Below are 15,849 nucleotides of genomic sequence, written 5' to 3'. Positions count from 1 at the left end.
ATCTGTATCTCAGAGTCAGACTAACGGAAGACTAAAATGGTAATTTTCAGTTATTAGGGCTTCATATGTAGAATCTTCTTTCGAGTAATCACAACGTAATTTTATAAGATAAATTATTTTATAATTATTCACCAGTAAAAAGAGCGCGAGCGCCATCCTTTGTATGTACCTGACCAAAGTATTTTCACTCTCCTGAAAAGTAGATCAATGTGATTTACGTTAGTCAGGCTCTGAGGTGCAGACATTACGTATGGTAAAAATAATGCATAAAAAGTCATAAACAGAAATTAGGCAGTTTCAAGGGCTTTGTGCTGTTCCTATTTCCATCAAATCAGAGGAATTATCGCTGGTGTCAAAGACATGATGACAACCATCAACCCCATCATCAGCCGATGAATCTTTGTTACCGCCCTCTTTGAAGCAAGAAGACTCGTAATGCTTGTTGAGGTAGGACTTGAGGGCGAAAGACTTGTTGCATCGGGCACACGCGTAATGTTTGAAAGCAGAGTGAGTCTGCATGTGTGCCCTTAGGTTTGACCTGTCGGCGAAAGCTTTCCCACAGTGTGCACAACCAAATGGCTTCTCGCCGGTGTGCGAACGCATGTGACCTTGCAGCAGCCAAGGCCTCGAGAATGCCTTGCCGCACACGGCACATTTGTGGTTCAGATTGTGTGTCAATAAATGCATGGCCAGAGCAGGCATGCTCACGTACACCTTCCCACAGGTTTCGCATTTTTTCGCTTGCTGGGAATCTGGGCTGCGGTGAGTTTGTTTGTGTCTGGAGAGATTCGAGGATGTAGCATAGTGCTTTCCACACTCTCCGCAAGTGTACCTAGGTCTGTCTTGCGAATTCACAGATACAGTGTGTCCTATTTCGTCTTGCTTTGGAGGATTTTTTCTCCTCCTAGAGCGGCCGTCTGTGATGAAGAAGGCTTCGTATGTGTATCCCACGGTAGGAGTGTGACTCCCATCTCCTTGATCGTAGAGATAATGTGGCGTACTCACAGTTCTCGCGTCGTCACTGCTGACGTCACTCACACTGGCGTCACTGAGGCTTCCGGATGGGCTTGGGCCGGAACGCTCCATAGTGATAACGTGGTGTTTAGTTGCTGCTTGGGGCATCTGGGTGTCGGGTTCGACTGTGGTCTTGATCTCAATACCTCCGACAACATCATCGCCAACCACCTTGTCAATGTAGACATAGTCTCGAGAAGATTCAGGGGAGGATAAGTCGCACACATATCCTAAAGAAAAGAAAAAGTAGTATAATTTTATGATGAACATTCTGTCCTTTTTTCGTGCGTAGTTAAAGATCTTATAGAAATTAATACTAGAAAGACGGGTGGGCCAGTGTGTCCCCTCGCGTAGTTTGTCGTCCCATAACTCGAATAATTACTATGGGAACTTAATGATACTTTAAGACTTTAACATTATGTGACTTTATTTAAATGCTTAATTAATCATTTAATCATTCGCTTCAAAGTACTGTAAAAATTTATCTTTATTCCTAGAAAGACGGGAGGGGCAAAAATGACCCCCAAGTTGTTTCAAGCCAAAAAAAAAAAAAAGATTTTTTTTTTCATTTCTCCCAATTGCTGTAGATTAAAAAAAATACTATTCACTCTAGTTTAACCTATGACTTCCTCTTTGTGAAGCCGGTTAGATACCCAAATGCTATAAACAGTATACAGTACGTATTGCTTACCAACCAAACGGCAGCCATTGCTCTTGGAAATATAAACTAACTGTACCTTTTGGCGAGTAAAGACAGAAAAACTGAAAATATTTACGTACTATTTTTTTATTAGTCATAAAAAAAGGTGCATTGAGCAAGTACACCCACTCAGGAAGAATTTTCAAAAGATTTTACCATACAAATGAGTAGGGGTCACACTGGTCCCTTCAGTCTTTCTAGGTATACAGAAAGTTTCAGTCTTTCTGGTGTTAAAACACAATTCTTTCTAAACACAATTTAGCATTCCTTTTTTTTCCTATTAGATAAAATCAGAATTCAACGTTAGGATGGCTTCCAAGTATCTTTTAATAGGTAACTACACCACTTGCAACACATATTACTTATCAGAAAAACATTACCTTTAACTCGCGATTCATCTGAGCATCTCTCAACATTTATTTTCATAAACTTTATTTTGTTTGTTGTTTTTTAATTAAAAAAAAAATCTTTAATGTTCAACTGTGCATCTTGAAATTCTTTTGTTTCATTTATAATTTCAATATTAAATATTATAATATATTTTTGACTAAATGCATGTTATTTTAGTTCTTTATAATCCTAAAATAACAAAGTATAAAGCTACTTAAAAACTAATTGAGTAATTGTTGAACACAATTAATTCAAACGCTTTTTAATTTAAGTAATTATCTTACTTGTGATGTACATGAAACTGCATTTTATATTTCTAGCAAAATTTTCATTTCGTTTCATTTCATTTATTTATTTTTTTTTCAAGTTTGTTATTTTTACATAAATTTTGCATATCACACACACATTGAAAAAAAAATCATTTTGAGTTTTTACGCGTTCATCATTACTTTAGATTGCCACAAAACTATCATTATTTAAATTTTTTTTCGACGAAAAAATGATCTACCGTTCTGCAGCCAAGAATTTGAATAAGTTAATAGATACAGGAAATAAACTTTTTATCTACGTTTATTTTTTTTATTTTTTTTTTTTTTGGTTGAGTTATTGCAAAAGCAAAGTTTGAAAAAACATTACACTGCTTCAAAAATTATTTAAAGCTTAAATAAATGATAATAAATTATCCATGTATTTTAATTAAAAATTTTATTTCATAAAAGAGGAGCCCCCTCCCTATTTTTGGAAAACTGTACGACCGTGATGTTTACTTAAACATTAAAAGATTTTTTTGGAGAGGGGGGGGGGGGTTGACACCACACATTTCCATCCTGGGTGAAACGCATTTTAAGAACGCCACTGAAAAGAGTCATAAATGAAAATGTTAAGAACTAGAAATTAACTCACTATATTTATATTATTTCAACTAAAAATACTTAATTTTACAACGATACAAGAAATAATTAAGATTTAAAAAAAAACATAAAAAAAAATAAAAAAAACTCGTCACGATAAAAGGAAAATTTCTTCATTCTGAAAACAAAACGAACTGGTGCTGTTATGATAAATGCAAACAACATTTCAGTTCAATTTGGGTTCTAGGAAGATATTTTTTTTAAATGTAAGTTTGTAAGTGGTTACCATTCAAAATCAGAACACTCAGAAAAGCATCTTTTGAAGAGGTGCTTTTTCTTAGTCGTGACTTTTCGTACTGTTGTTCTCCGTAGTATCACACATTTTAAAGCTTTGTTTTATGCGTCTAAACTTCGTTTGGGGAAGTAGCTGAAGACTTGTCGAGTAGATTAGATATCTACCGTGGCTCTCAATACGATTGAAACAGTAAAACTATAATATTGATCGTACGTTCTTTCTTAGAAACTCTATCAAACCTTTATTTGCTCATTAAAAATATTTCTAAATAATTCAATTAAACAACTGTAGCTTTCCCAATGTAATGAAAAACGTGCTTTTTCGGGAAAAATTAGGCTTATTTACACCTCATATTTGATATAATCTACATCAAACTTTCAAATAAATAAAAAAATATAAATGAAATAACATTAAAAATAAAGTGATTAGTATAGTTGCATCAAATTTATTATGTCTCTGTATGGCATTTCCAGGCTGCCATAATAGAGGATTCTTGTGGTAAGTGTACGTATAGAATAAAAATGCGTGAGAGTTTTTAGCATGTTGTGGAATGAACGCTGCTCTTTTCTACCTTACTTTCTCTTAAAAAATGAAAATCATTAAAACAATTTGAACATTCTTCGGATACTGCTCAGACCAAGAAAGAAAAATGCCGGAGATTTAATTATTTTTTACACGAGTAGCAGACTCTAAGTTATTTTACATTTTGTGGAAAAACAGTTATTAGTTACGGATATGTGACTACTTTAATAAATGACTAAACAAGGAAATAAAGGATAAGCATCCGATACGTTCTACCTGTCTCTCAATGTGAGTAACTTGCACCAGATCGAAAATTCAAATATTTTTTTTAAATAGTTTATTTTCTGCATTCCAGCGCTCACTCATCCTCGATAAAGAGGGCATCCTTGAGCGTGTACTTTTATTACAATGAACAGAGTAATTAAAGAAATAGTAGCATGTGGTTTAAAATAATGTTACATACGTATAATTCAAACATTTGAGAATGATTCTTGAAAATAAAAGTTGCCTTTATTTTTACGGATTACTCACAGTAATAAATCATTATCTCGTGTGTCGAGTGTTTCCATCTTCAGGTTATGATAGAGGAAGATACCGTGGCTCCCAAAAGTGTTCGAAACACTTACAACTTTCAATGAAATACGCCCGCCCCTATCCATTGGTGAAAATGATTACTTTGGAATGGGTATTTAATTATAAGATCTATGATGTATTTTCTACAAAATCTACATGAAAATAGTTAGCAATCTAATGAACTTGATTTTTAAGAAATAAATTATCCAAAAGTGCCAGAAACTTTATTTCACAAAAATCTTCGTACACTTTGAAAAAATATCAAAAAATTAGTAAAAAATCTAACTTTTTACTGAGCTATGTTTGAAAAAATGGGTTCAAAATCTAACTTACTTCTTTTTCGTTATAATAGGGTAAGCGTCAGCTTAATATTCGCATAAATTTACCGTTTTAACCCTTTATCATATTTCAGGTAGATTCTACGAAAACAGTTCTTACTGAAAACGTATTTTCATGACAAACAAAACATTGTAATGTTTTACGACATTTCTGATTATTTTAAGAAATATTAGAAATGTTATTTAACTATATGTTGATTTTTAGAAACGTAGGTAAAATGCCCTTACAATTTTTTTCATAGTACGGGTATTTTTTATTTTTTAATGTACAGAAAACTAAAATTTGATTATTATTAAAAAGATGGTTTAAATTTGTATTTCTAAGAATCGATTGTGTATTTTTGTTAATAAAACGTTGTTAGCTATTTCAAAAATATGTATGGTTCATTAGTATTTTATTGTCTAATATTTGATAAATTTCTAAAATCAAGCAGTAACAAGCAGGGAAAATAAATTATTGTCACCAAGCCATAAAACAATGCATCTATGTTAACAGAATGATAACAACGGGATTAAGTTAAATACAAAAACAGCGGTAATAAACAGCGAAATTTGCAAATAATTGCATACACGTGTTTCACATTTACAAGTGGCGTTCTTACAATATGGAAAACGTGAGCATTTAAATTTCTAAAATATCCAACTTAAATTTCTGTCGAAGGATCTTTCATGCAATGATTTGCTGATTATGTATTTTATTAACGTTGTATTTATCACTTTTATGGATTGTACATTTTAAAATTATATTTTTTTTTTTGTGGGGGGCACAACAACTTTAAAAGTGAAAAATTGGAACTTCAGTGCTATGGCAACACAAGTAACTGTAATATTTTGTATTTTTAGCAATATCAAGACCGAAAGCAAATGTCCCTAGAAGATAATAAATCAACAGTATGAAAATCATTGCTACTTTACTAGCCATCATTACGGCAAATGGTATCCAAAATCATTCTAAAACGCAATCGTATTCTCTTCACGTGCGCCCAAGTTCCACAAAAGGACTTGTTACATTACTCAAACAGTTTATGGATGTAATAACACACTGCCATTAGACGCAATAAATCATTTTTCCCTTTTAAATCTAAAAATATCGTCCTAGCACTGCAAGGAAGGACATGCTCTCGGCTTGAGCAACTAAACGTAGTGAACCATGAAACCACAACCTGCTGCAACAGCACCGAAGCGTTAAGGGCTCCACGCTGTAACATACGAGCCTGAGGTAGAGAATGGCTATTAATTCGATAAGCCCTTTCGCGCATGTACGCCGATGTTGCGCTGTGATTAATACAGTATTGCACGAACTGCATAATGATTGGATAATAGACAGCCTTTGTGTGATGGAATTGCACAAGATTCAAGGTGTTTTCATTCTTTTTATTTTTTGCCTTTTTTTCATGTTTCATGCTGATTCTAAAAGTTAATCAAAGTAATTGACCAATAAAGCATCGTGTGTATCTTCATGTTATGACACTATCTATTTCATTAAAACTATGTCACGTTTATGCCCCTTTTTTGATTATTTATTCACCCTCAGGATTTTAATCACATTGAAATCGTAGGGAGATAAAAACCTTTTAAGGGAAAGAAAGTTTGTTTTAAAATGTTTAATAAAATTCTCTGACAATATTAAAGCTTTTTTTATTTTCGAAAATACAGCATTGAGTCTTAAATAGAATTCATAAAGAATGATAAGAAAGATGGTCTCTCTTAAATATTCCAAGGCAAATCGAAAACTACCGATGATATTTGAAAACATCATTCAACCATTGTTGAAAGTTACAACTGTCGCTAAAAAGCTTAACTCTATCGACAGAATTGATTTTTTCAACTGAAACACTGAAAAACATAACTGGCATATGTTGTATTAAAAGTAGGAAAAAAGCTCATATATTAGTAAGAAAAGGATTTTTTTTTTAATTTTCTCGTTTGCAACTAGTATAGGGCTTAAAATATTTTGGTCATCAACAAATGTAAATGTTATACCTATTTTTACTTCCTTTTACAAAAAAGGAAGTATTGTATTCGCGTAAAAATTTTCACTCAAAAATTGGCCTTAATTTCCATTTTGCTCACCCCCGAATGAATGTTGAGTTTTTTTTATCATCCCGACCACACGTGGACATATGCCTAAAAACGTACAGACACCCGAAATATTCATTTTGAAGATCCCCGAGTTAATTACAACGAGTTTTCTCGTGACGTCTGTACGTTCGTATGTGTGTCCGTATGTGCGTGTGTGCATATGTGTGTAGGTATGTCGCATAACTCAAGAATGGAATGTCCTAGAAAATTGCAATTTGGTACGCCGACCCCTAGTGGAATTTAGTTGTGCACCTTCCCTTTTGGTTGCATTCGAAAACTCCAAAGGGTTTTTTTTTTTTTTGCCCTTTTTGGGAGGGAAATCTTTGTTAATTTCGATGTAAACTCAAGTGGTGTTATAATTTTGCGGATAATTGATTATATATTGCCAGTCTTTTGGTCGCCAAGTTTTGTCACCAACTTGGCCGCAAATTTGGCAATTTTTTTTATTTATTTATTTATTTTTAATATATTTTTTTCATTTTTATTTCATTTTTTTAAAAATCTGGTTTCAATTTGGCCATTGTTAGTGATATTTAGAGAGTAAACTATTGAATCACATTAAAACTTCTAATAATGAGAAAATGACATTAAATTGGAGTAAAATGAAGGTGAAACTGATGGTGCACACATCAGCTCATTTAAGAAAAATGTTGACTTTTTTTTATAGTACTTTATTCATTAAAATGTATTAAATAGTCTAGAGATACTATTACAAAAAGCAGTTCAGTGAATTTACTTCAGTGCGGCATTTTCAGCTTAGAAATCTTATCTAATTAGGTTCTTGCAAAATTTAACCCTACATATTTTTTTTTTCTATTGTAGCACTTAATTCAGCCTTTGGCTTGCTTCTTGCGCCTAATTTTGCTTCAATGTTTTTATCATAAACGTTTGAATAAAAGATGAATTTTAGCATGCTTAAAAAAAATGTGTTCATTGACGGCATTAAAACAAACCTACATGTCAGACACGCAAATCAAGAACCAAAATAACCAATCAGATTAAACAAGAATCAGTTTTTTAAACACCAGAGTCTATTAGATGACATATGCTAACTTACAAAGTGTTCTCTGTCAGCTGAAATGAGATTTGAACAACTTTTCTGAAGTATTTCAAATTGATTAGTTCTACCACAGCTTGATACAATAATTTTGGTACGGATTTCAATTATTGCAAGGAGAAATCTAAATTGAAATAATTATGAATTTTTAAAACTCAATTAGTAAAAAACCGTTTGGGTTCCTTATGCGGTTAAACACTAAAACTTGAGGTTATAACTATGGTATCTAAATGTGAAACTCATTGTGGTGCTACACTGTAAAAACTACAGGATGCATTCGGCACCTTTCAGGAGTGAAACGCTTGTTCACCAGCGGCACCCAATACGGAGCCGAAATCGCACCTCTAAATAGGGTGAAAAACAGGCACCTTTTAAAAAATAGGCAGCCGGGGTGAAAAGAATGAACCTTCGGAGAGAGAAATGGCACCCTTACTGTAGATCCCCCCCTCCCCCGTATTGTGTGCGTTTTTGAATACAGTTTTGTATTTTTCTTTTTTTTAATAGTTTTGTTTTGATTCATGATAGTCTACGTTTTGCACTCTTTTCACATTGCATGAATTCAGTACTGGAAATGATTAAAACTTGTAATTACAGCATTTGACCATATTTCAGAGTTTTCAACATAGTTAAGAAGTGCTCACGGCTTTAATTCATCTGATCGTTCTCTACATCAGTGTTTCTCAACCTCTTTTGACCCACGGGTCGGTAAAAACAAATGAAAAACATTGCAGACCTGTGAAATTTTTATCCTTTTCTTAAAAATAAATAAAATAAATAATAATTATAATAACTCTCGGCGCTGTAAAAAACTTGTGAAAAAATTCTGCGTACTGATGAGTTTTTTTTTTTTTTTTTTTGTCTTACAAAGTAATATTAAAATTGAATAAAACAATAAATATCTACAGACTTTATTTGGTATCAAAGAGTTGTCACAAATACATTTAAAGTTAAAGACGAGTAATTATTTGAATAATCATAGTTAAGTTAATGATCATTTATAACCGCACCGAAAATAAAGTGTAGATGTACTTATGAATTATTTACATGAACAGCCAAAAATATTCTGGGATATTCAAGTTACGGAAAAACAAAATCGTTTCTCAAACGTTCAAAATTTCAATCAAAATAACAATAAAATAAAATGCGCATAAAATTTTTCGACAGTTAAAAATTTAAAGAAATTCCTAACACTATCGAATAACCGCTAACAGGAAATGATTCAAACACTTGAACGAAAAAGCAAAAGAAAAAGATAGACGGAGAGAGATTTCTTTTTTATTTTTTGCGCTCGCTACACGAAGCACAAGAATCATTTTTATTTAGGCTCTCACTTGTTGATTATTGCAAATATCATTGCGGTTACTATTTCAGTGATTAAATGTTGCTTATCGAGTACTCAAGAAAATAATGATAGATACATTTAGTAGCGTTTTGAATGATGGAATTTTCACGACAGTAACGGTAACCTGAAAATAAACAACTAACGGTACTACGGTATCGTAACGGACTAACGGTAACTAAAAACCATTAAACGTACTTTTAACTATGTTTGAAAGCCCTAAAAGCTCCAAAGTGATCAAAAGCTGTACTTACTTGTTATTTTAAAGAATTATCCTCCAAAAGTTGAGATTTAATCCAATAATGTACTTCATTCAATGTGAAAGACGTAGAAGCCACGCGTAGTGCAACCTATCATTCGTCCGCCATATTGAAGTGGTTGAATGGTGAATGTATGCCGGAAGCGCATGCGCCAGCAAGTCATTTAGCGATTGCTTGCTGTTTTGGCACCCCTGTCTACGACTGTCTGCTACTTTCGCACCTCTGCTTTACTTCCTGGCCAGTATGGCACCCTTGGTCACCATGCTTTCACCTTAGGGGGAATATATTCACTCGTCTGGACCCTCTGGTTATAACAGTGTAAAGTAATAAAATGCAAAATATTAAAACAAGTCAAAAAGTTGATTTCTCGTACAAATTTTAATGATTTTCTGGTTTAACTGATAGGCAGCAATTTGCCTTACACAAGCATTACAACTTGGTAAAATATTTGCCGCAATATTGAACAAAAGATATTCTACATTGGCTAATGAATAGCAAGGATGATCTATCAAAAGTTGTAGGAGACATTAAAATGAGGCTTGTTGGGGATCGAATCGGTAATTTAAACCTTGTGAAATGTAATTAAAATAGTTTTAAAACTACGTAACATTGTTTCTGTAACAATAAAAGGACAGAATTGTCTTTGCCCCAAAATAAATGAACGTTATTTCTCTTTGAAAATTGTTCCCCATACTCAATGAATAGCAAAAGATTAAAATTCTTCCTTCTCGCCATTTAACAAATTGAAAGTCAATATCCTGAAATAAAACCAACGAAGGGATGTTCAGCATTCTCTGAATGATTCCATTTAAATTTTCCAGCTCACAGGTCGGAAGAATATAGGATTCTTCTTAATGTTTTCAGTTTTAACATAAGTCTTGCAAAATGCAATATTATTGATCCAAAAGCAGGTAAATGCCGCATTTGTGCAGGATAGAGAGTAAGTTAAGATTTCAAGTGAATTATATCAAAAATAAAAAAAATAGTGTTTGGTCTAGTTTTCACTTTCTGCCCGTACAACACTTCAATTTGGAAAACAAATTTATTATATGATGCTTGTACCGCATAGATTATGCTAGACTATGTGTCAGGTTAACCCTAGCGTCAATGACCAAACTTTTCCCTTACTTTCAATAACTGGGTACCCGGGTACCCATTTTGGATTTCAAAGATTTAGAACAGAAAAATAATTTTTTTCTGACACCTCTCCTATTTAATTGAAACGTTTTCTTCCACCCTCATTTGGGGAAGTTTGTGTACCCTGTTTTTACCAAAAAACAAAATGGTTTATTGTTTTCCAGCGTTTTATGTTTCCGTTTCACGCTAATTTGTCTGTTAGAAACAAATGTGTTTCTCCAGTTTTTTCGTAAGACTGGATGTATTAGAGTTTACACTTTGGTATTTTATAGCGAATTCGTAATATTTTATTTATTTATAACAGTGATGTTCAACTTACGACCCGCGGACCACATGAGGCCCGCGAAACTCATACCATATACACATAGGCATGTTGTACCAAAAAATATTATCTGCAATTTTATCCCCACTATCATTTGCTCAACCTTTGCTGTCATGCCGTCAGGCATTCGTAGGTATACTAAAAAAAGAAAAAAGATAGATAATATATTCTAACTGAAATATTACTGTCTACATATTGAGGGAAACGAAGTTCCTAATTCGGTATCACTGATGATGTAACAATATGTTCGTACATCAACAAAAAGAGAAAAGGCCGTAATATTGTTTTCCACTTCACATCATAACGAAGGAAGTTCTGGAGCAACCAAAAGTCACAACTATTTCGTTTTATAACAAAACAAAATGTAGTGTTGACACGACTGATCAAATTTTGATAATTTCGAAGCATTTGATCGAATGGTGAAAACCAACGGGTGTAGTGCCCTGTGAAATATAATTATGAGTATACTTCATTTAATTTAAAATCTTAATTATATCTGTAAATGTAATTCGAATAAATGTAAATTATACGGAAAACTTTCTTTGCTTCTACGATCTGCAATGTGACTCGTGTGTAATTGCAATGTTTTCAAATGTTTATTAATTTTTATTTATTTTACTTTTTTTGCAGTGCGAAAAAAATTTCGGACATGGAAAGCGAGTCCAATTTTTTGGTTTTACACCAGAAAATAAGTGAAAAAATTGAAAAACGAACCTTTATCGGGAAAAAAATCGTTTCTTAGGATTTTTTAGATTTATTTATTTTTTTGTGTGTGTGGGGGGGGGAGGGTACGCGCTTGAGTGTCCCAACTTGCTACAAATGTTCATGCTTTTGAACTATACTCTTCTCTAACCCTTCAGAAGAATATTAATGGTGAATACAATGCTGTTTTCCCTATCAAATATAAATAATTACTATGTAATTGCCGAAAGCGTTATATAGTTTGGGTGCGCAATGCCGAAGGGGGGGAGGGGGAGTGAGGGGGGAAAATGGTGGTCATAATTTGGTTCAAATGCGCATTTTACATGAGAATCATCAAAAATTGCTGTCAGAAGCATTTTGAAGGGGTATTTTTTGACGTGCAGTGGAATGGGTACCCGGGTACCTGGTCATTGAATCTAGGTATAAAATTTTTAAAGACTAAAAAACTCCCCCCAAAAAATTGTTTGAAAACACGGTTACAACTTTCTTTAGTTCAGATTCATGTAAATAACAAGGATTAAAAGCAATTTTAAAAAGACCTTGTTACAAAGCGTAAAAATTATGATAAAAGTCGCAAAAAGGTACCCGGGTACCCGGTCATTGACGCTAGGGTTAATTTTGACGTAGGATGTTCTAAATATACTCTCTTTTTCTATGGAAAATGTTTACAAACATGCTATGAAGTATATTCAGTAAATTACCGCCCTTGCTTCGGTCACTAGTCTGGTCTGTGTTAATTCTATATTAGCTACCAGTTTGTTTGGCACTTTTGGCTTCCTTAAGAGGTTTTCCATCTCCAGCTCAGTCACTTTCCTATGCCGAGATGATGAGTGCTAAGAAGCACGAAACTGCAGTCCGCGTGTGGAAATGACTGAGCTGGCGGTGTATTTTATGTATGCTATAAAGTAATTCAAACCTTTCGGTGTCATCAAAACTTTGAATGCCCCTTTTTAGTTTAAACTGGTAATGCATTACAATCTAAAATGGCATTCTAAGTAAAATTTTTAAAACATTTTAATCTAGCTATGTGTTTACCAATTTAATCAGTTAAATTGTCTGCGGTTTCTATTTTTAACAATTAATGCTATTAATCATCGTATCTTATTTATTCTAAATAACACATACATCAAAAGTTTACGCAATTGAAATTCACAAGCAGGTTCAATTGAGGGGTTAAATTAAGCTTATGATTTTGAAATTTAATGTCGAAAGCTGCAGAAAAACATCGTACTTTCATGTCATAAAAAAAGAGTTCTTTTTTTCTTAACTGACAAAGAGTGATTCTTGAGAAAAAAAGATATTGTGGAATTGAAAAGCTTAGAGAATAAAAAAAAGAAATGCATACACGAATTTTTGCTTCAAAGAGAAACGAAATTACTAGCAAACATGTATTTAAATTCAGATGTTATATTTGATTATTAAAACGTGAGTAAAACTATTTCAGAATTTTTTAAAAATAAATGGCAAACCCCTACATTTACAAGCGTTGAAATTCATCCATAATGCTGATCGTGATCTATTCACAATTCTTCAGAGTAGACAAAAAAATCGGACACAAGTGTAGCAATATATGCACACCATTCTAAGTTTTTTTTTCTTGAACATATTAAAGATACCTTTAAATAAGTTAAGAAATATACTAAAAAAATAACTTCTTTCCCCAACAACGGATCTGAAATTTAAAACCTGGGAAACAGATCAAACAATTAGTCTTCCTAAATATCATTGGGGGACGAACAACCTAAATGTATTCCAGAAAAAAATATTATAAATTATTCTTTATTCTTTTTAAATATATATATATATATATATATATATATATATATATATATATATATATATATATATATATATATATATATATATATATATATATATATATATATATATATATATATATATATATATATATATATATATATATATATATATATATATATATATATATATATATAAAGTATTTTTTTTTTACTTTAATTTACTAATGCAAGTTCTTTTTTTTTCTAACCACTTGATTACATAATAGTAAATACTAAAGCGGAAGATTATATAAATGATAACAAAAATTCTCACAAATTAGTTAGCAATGAAAATGAAGTTTCAAATAACTTTTACTGGCAGAAATTGCAGATTACTGTATACACGTGCTTTTGGGGTCACAAGGAACCTCTTTTTAATGCAAAATACTTCAGCTTGTTTATGAAAGACATCCAAAAAAAGCTGAGTTAACTCACTTATTCTGTGTTGGGGCGGGTTCATCGTAAGCCCAAAACACGTTTCTGCAGTAATCTGCAATTAGGGCAATTGAACGATGTTATTCATTTTTTATTTTCCAAGTACAAAAGTTTATTCAACTTTAGATGTAAATTAGCATTAAACGTTCAAATTATGCTCTTTAAAACAATAAGTTTGTGACATGAAAAGAGATCATGAAACAGCTGAAATTTTTAAATGAAAATTCCTAAAATTTTCAAACGTATTCAATTTTATTTTCTGTCACTATCATAGATACCAAATTTTACGAAAGATTTAAAACTTGTTGTGACTGTGTAATAAAAACTTTACCAATGAAATGCTAAAAAAACAGCCGCTCGAGTTGTAACAGAGTTTCTCTTTGCTATGTCACTAAAGTTAAAACTTTCTTGCAAATGCAATCATCTGTTCGAATATAATTAGCAGGATCTGGGAGAACTGATCGCAATATATCGAAAGCATATGTAAGTGCTGGATAGTTCTTTCAGTTTTCTTGGAAGATCCAACGCAAATGGTCGGCTCCAATCTATATAATGACCAATATCTCCATCAAGTAACAACTTTTTTTGCGGAAAAGAGCGTAAGTGGACGAAAATCAACGATTGTTTCTGTGCCCCCGACGTTCCCCGTAACAGCGCGGCTTACATAATAACATTAATGCCTGCGCCGTAGTCCTGGTAATGCAATACCAATACACTAGAACCCAGACGTAGAACTAGGACCGTTAGTCAATTTGGGGCTACGGAAGCGAGAAGTCATCAAGAAATCCTTCCACCGACTTCTGGCAGAAGGCCCAAGCACCGCTCGATGATCAATAAGTTCCATTGGGTTTTTTCGACCCCCTCCACAGGTTGCTTTCGAACGAGATGGAAGGAAAGAAGAAGAAAAAAAGACTGAACCAAAAGAAAAAGAAGCAGAAAAAAATGGGGAGGAAGAAAAGGCGAGATTGATCACCACTCCAAGTCGAATGTCACGCCTCTGATTCGACTGCAACGTCATTTATAAAAAGGAGGAACGTCGAAACGCATTTGCTTCATGCGCGATGGTGCAGCACAAGCCCGCGTAGAAATGTAGTGCCGATGAGAAATCAGGGCATGGATGACACGAGTTTCTAGTTTTGTGAGCTTTAAACTCGATAAATAAAGATAAACACGCGAGTCTTCGATGGAAATATGGATTTGGGAAGCGATGGGACGAGATAGGAGAGAAAGAAATTTAAAGTTTTGTACAGGAGAGCAATAAATAAAGCATGGATGGATCAACTTTCCAATGATGATGTATGTTGTTTCTAAGAAATGTTTGTTTGAACTTTTATTCTAATTTCTGCGCTTCTTTACATGAACTTTGAACATAATTATTAATTAAGTTAAAAAATGGACCCCAGGAAAATTAACTAAATCCCCCAAAACTAATAACCTCAAAATGAGAATTTAATTTAATGGCACAAAAAGGGAAAAAAATATTTTTCCTTCTGGTAAATATCCAACTAGCAACACGTTTTTCCTTTTAATATTATTTTTTTAAATCTATGTTATCTCCTCCACTGCACTACAAAATTGAGCAACGGTAGTTGTGAAACAAAAACTAATTAGCTTTTACATTCTTAACTACAAGAATTGAAAGTAAAAGAATAAAATGCAACGTAGTAATGCAAAAGTAATCAGGACATGCTTATAAATGCTCATTTTCTGCTTATTTGTGCATTAATATGTCGTTTACATTCATTTACATTCCTAACCACATTTTAATTCATTTTAAGAAATTTGTTTAAACACCGGCTTTTTGTTTAAAGCAGCATGGCTAACCGTGAATTTTAGATACATCTGTCAGTTGTAGTTTATATTATAATGCATATTTTATGGGGCTTAATAACTGGTTAACATTTGTTTTAACGTTACAAATAAGATAATAAATATACTGAGCGAATTTCTTAAAAAAGTTTTGAACGTAATCTACTTGATTTTGAGCAAAATCTTTCTTACCGTCTTTTCCTTATAACAGATATGTTTGATGG

General features: G+C 32.7%; 1 protein-coding gene across 1 annotated transcript in view; it reads right to left on the bottom strand.

Moving 5' to 3' along the window:
• Positions 1-297: 297 nt before the first annotated feature.
• Positions 298-15,849, bottom strand: part of LOC129216832 (transcriptional repressor scratch 2-like) — a 46,657-nt gene continuing 31,105 nt past the window's right edge. Inside the window, exon 2 of the mRNA XM_054851052.1 lies at positions 298-1,244. Within this exon, the coding sequence (XP_054707027.1) occupies positions 298-1,244 (947 nt within the window). The remainder of the gene's footprint in view (positions 1,245-15,849) is intronic.

The sequence above is a fragment of the Uloborus diversus genome, chromosome 1 (genome assembly GCF_026930045.1).
Source record: "Uloborus diversus isolate 005 chromosome 1, Udiv.v.3.1, whole genome shotgun sequence".
In the NCBI taxonomy this organism is placed as follows: domain Eukaryota; kingdom Metazoa; phylum Arthropoda; class Arachnida; order Araneae; family Uloboridae; genus Uloborus; species Uloborus diversus.
The sequence above is the reverse complement of the archived record's forward strand: the minus strand, read 5'-3'. Positions and strand labels throughout refer to the sequence as shown.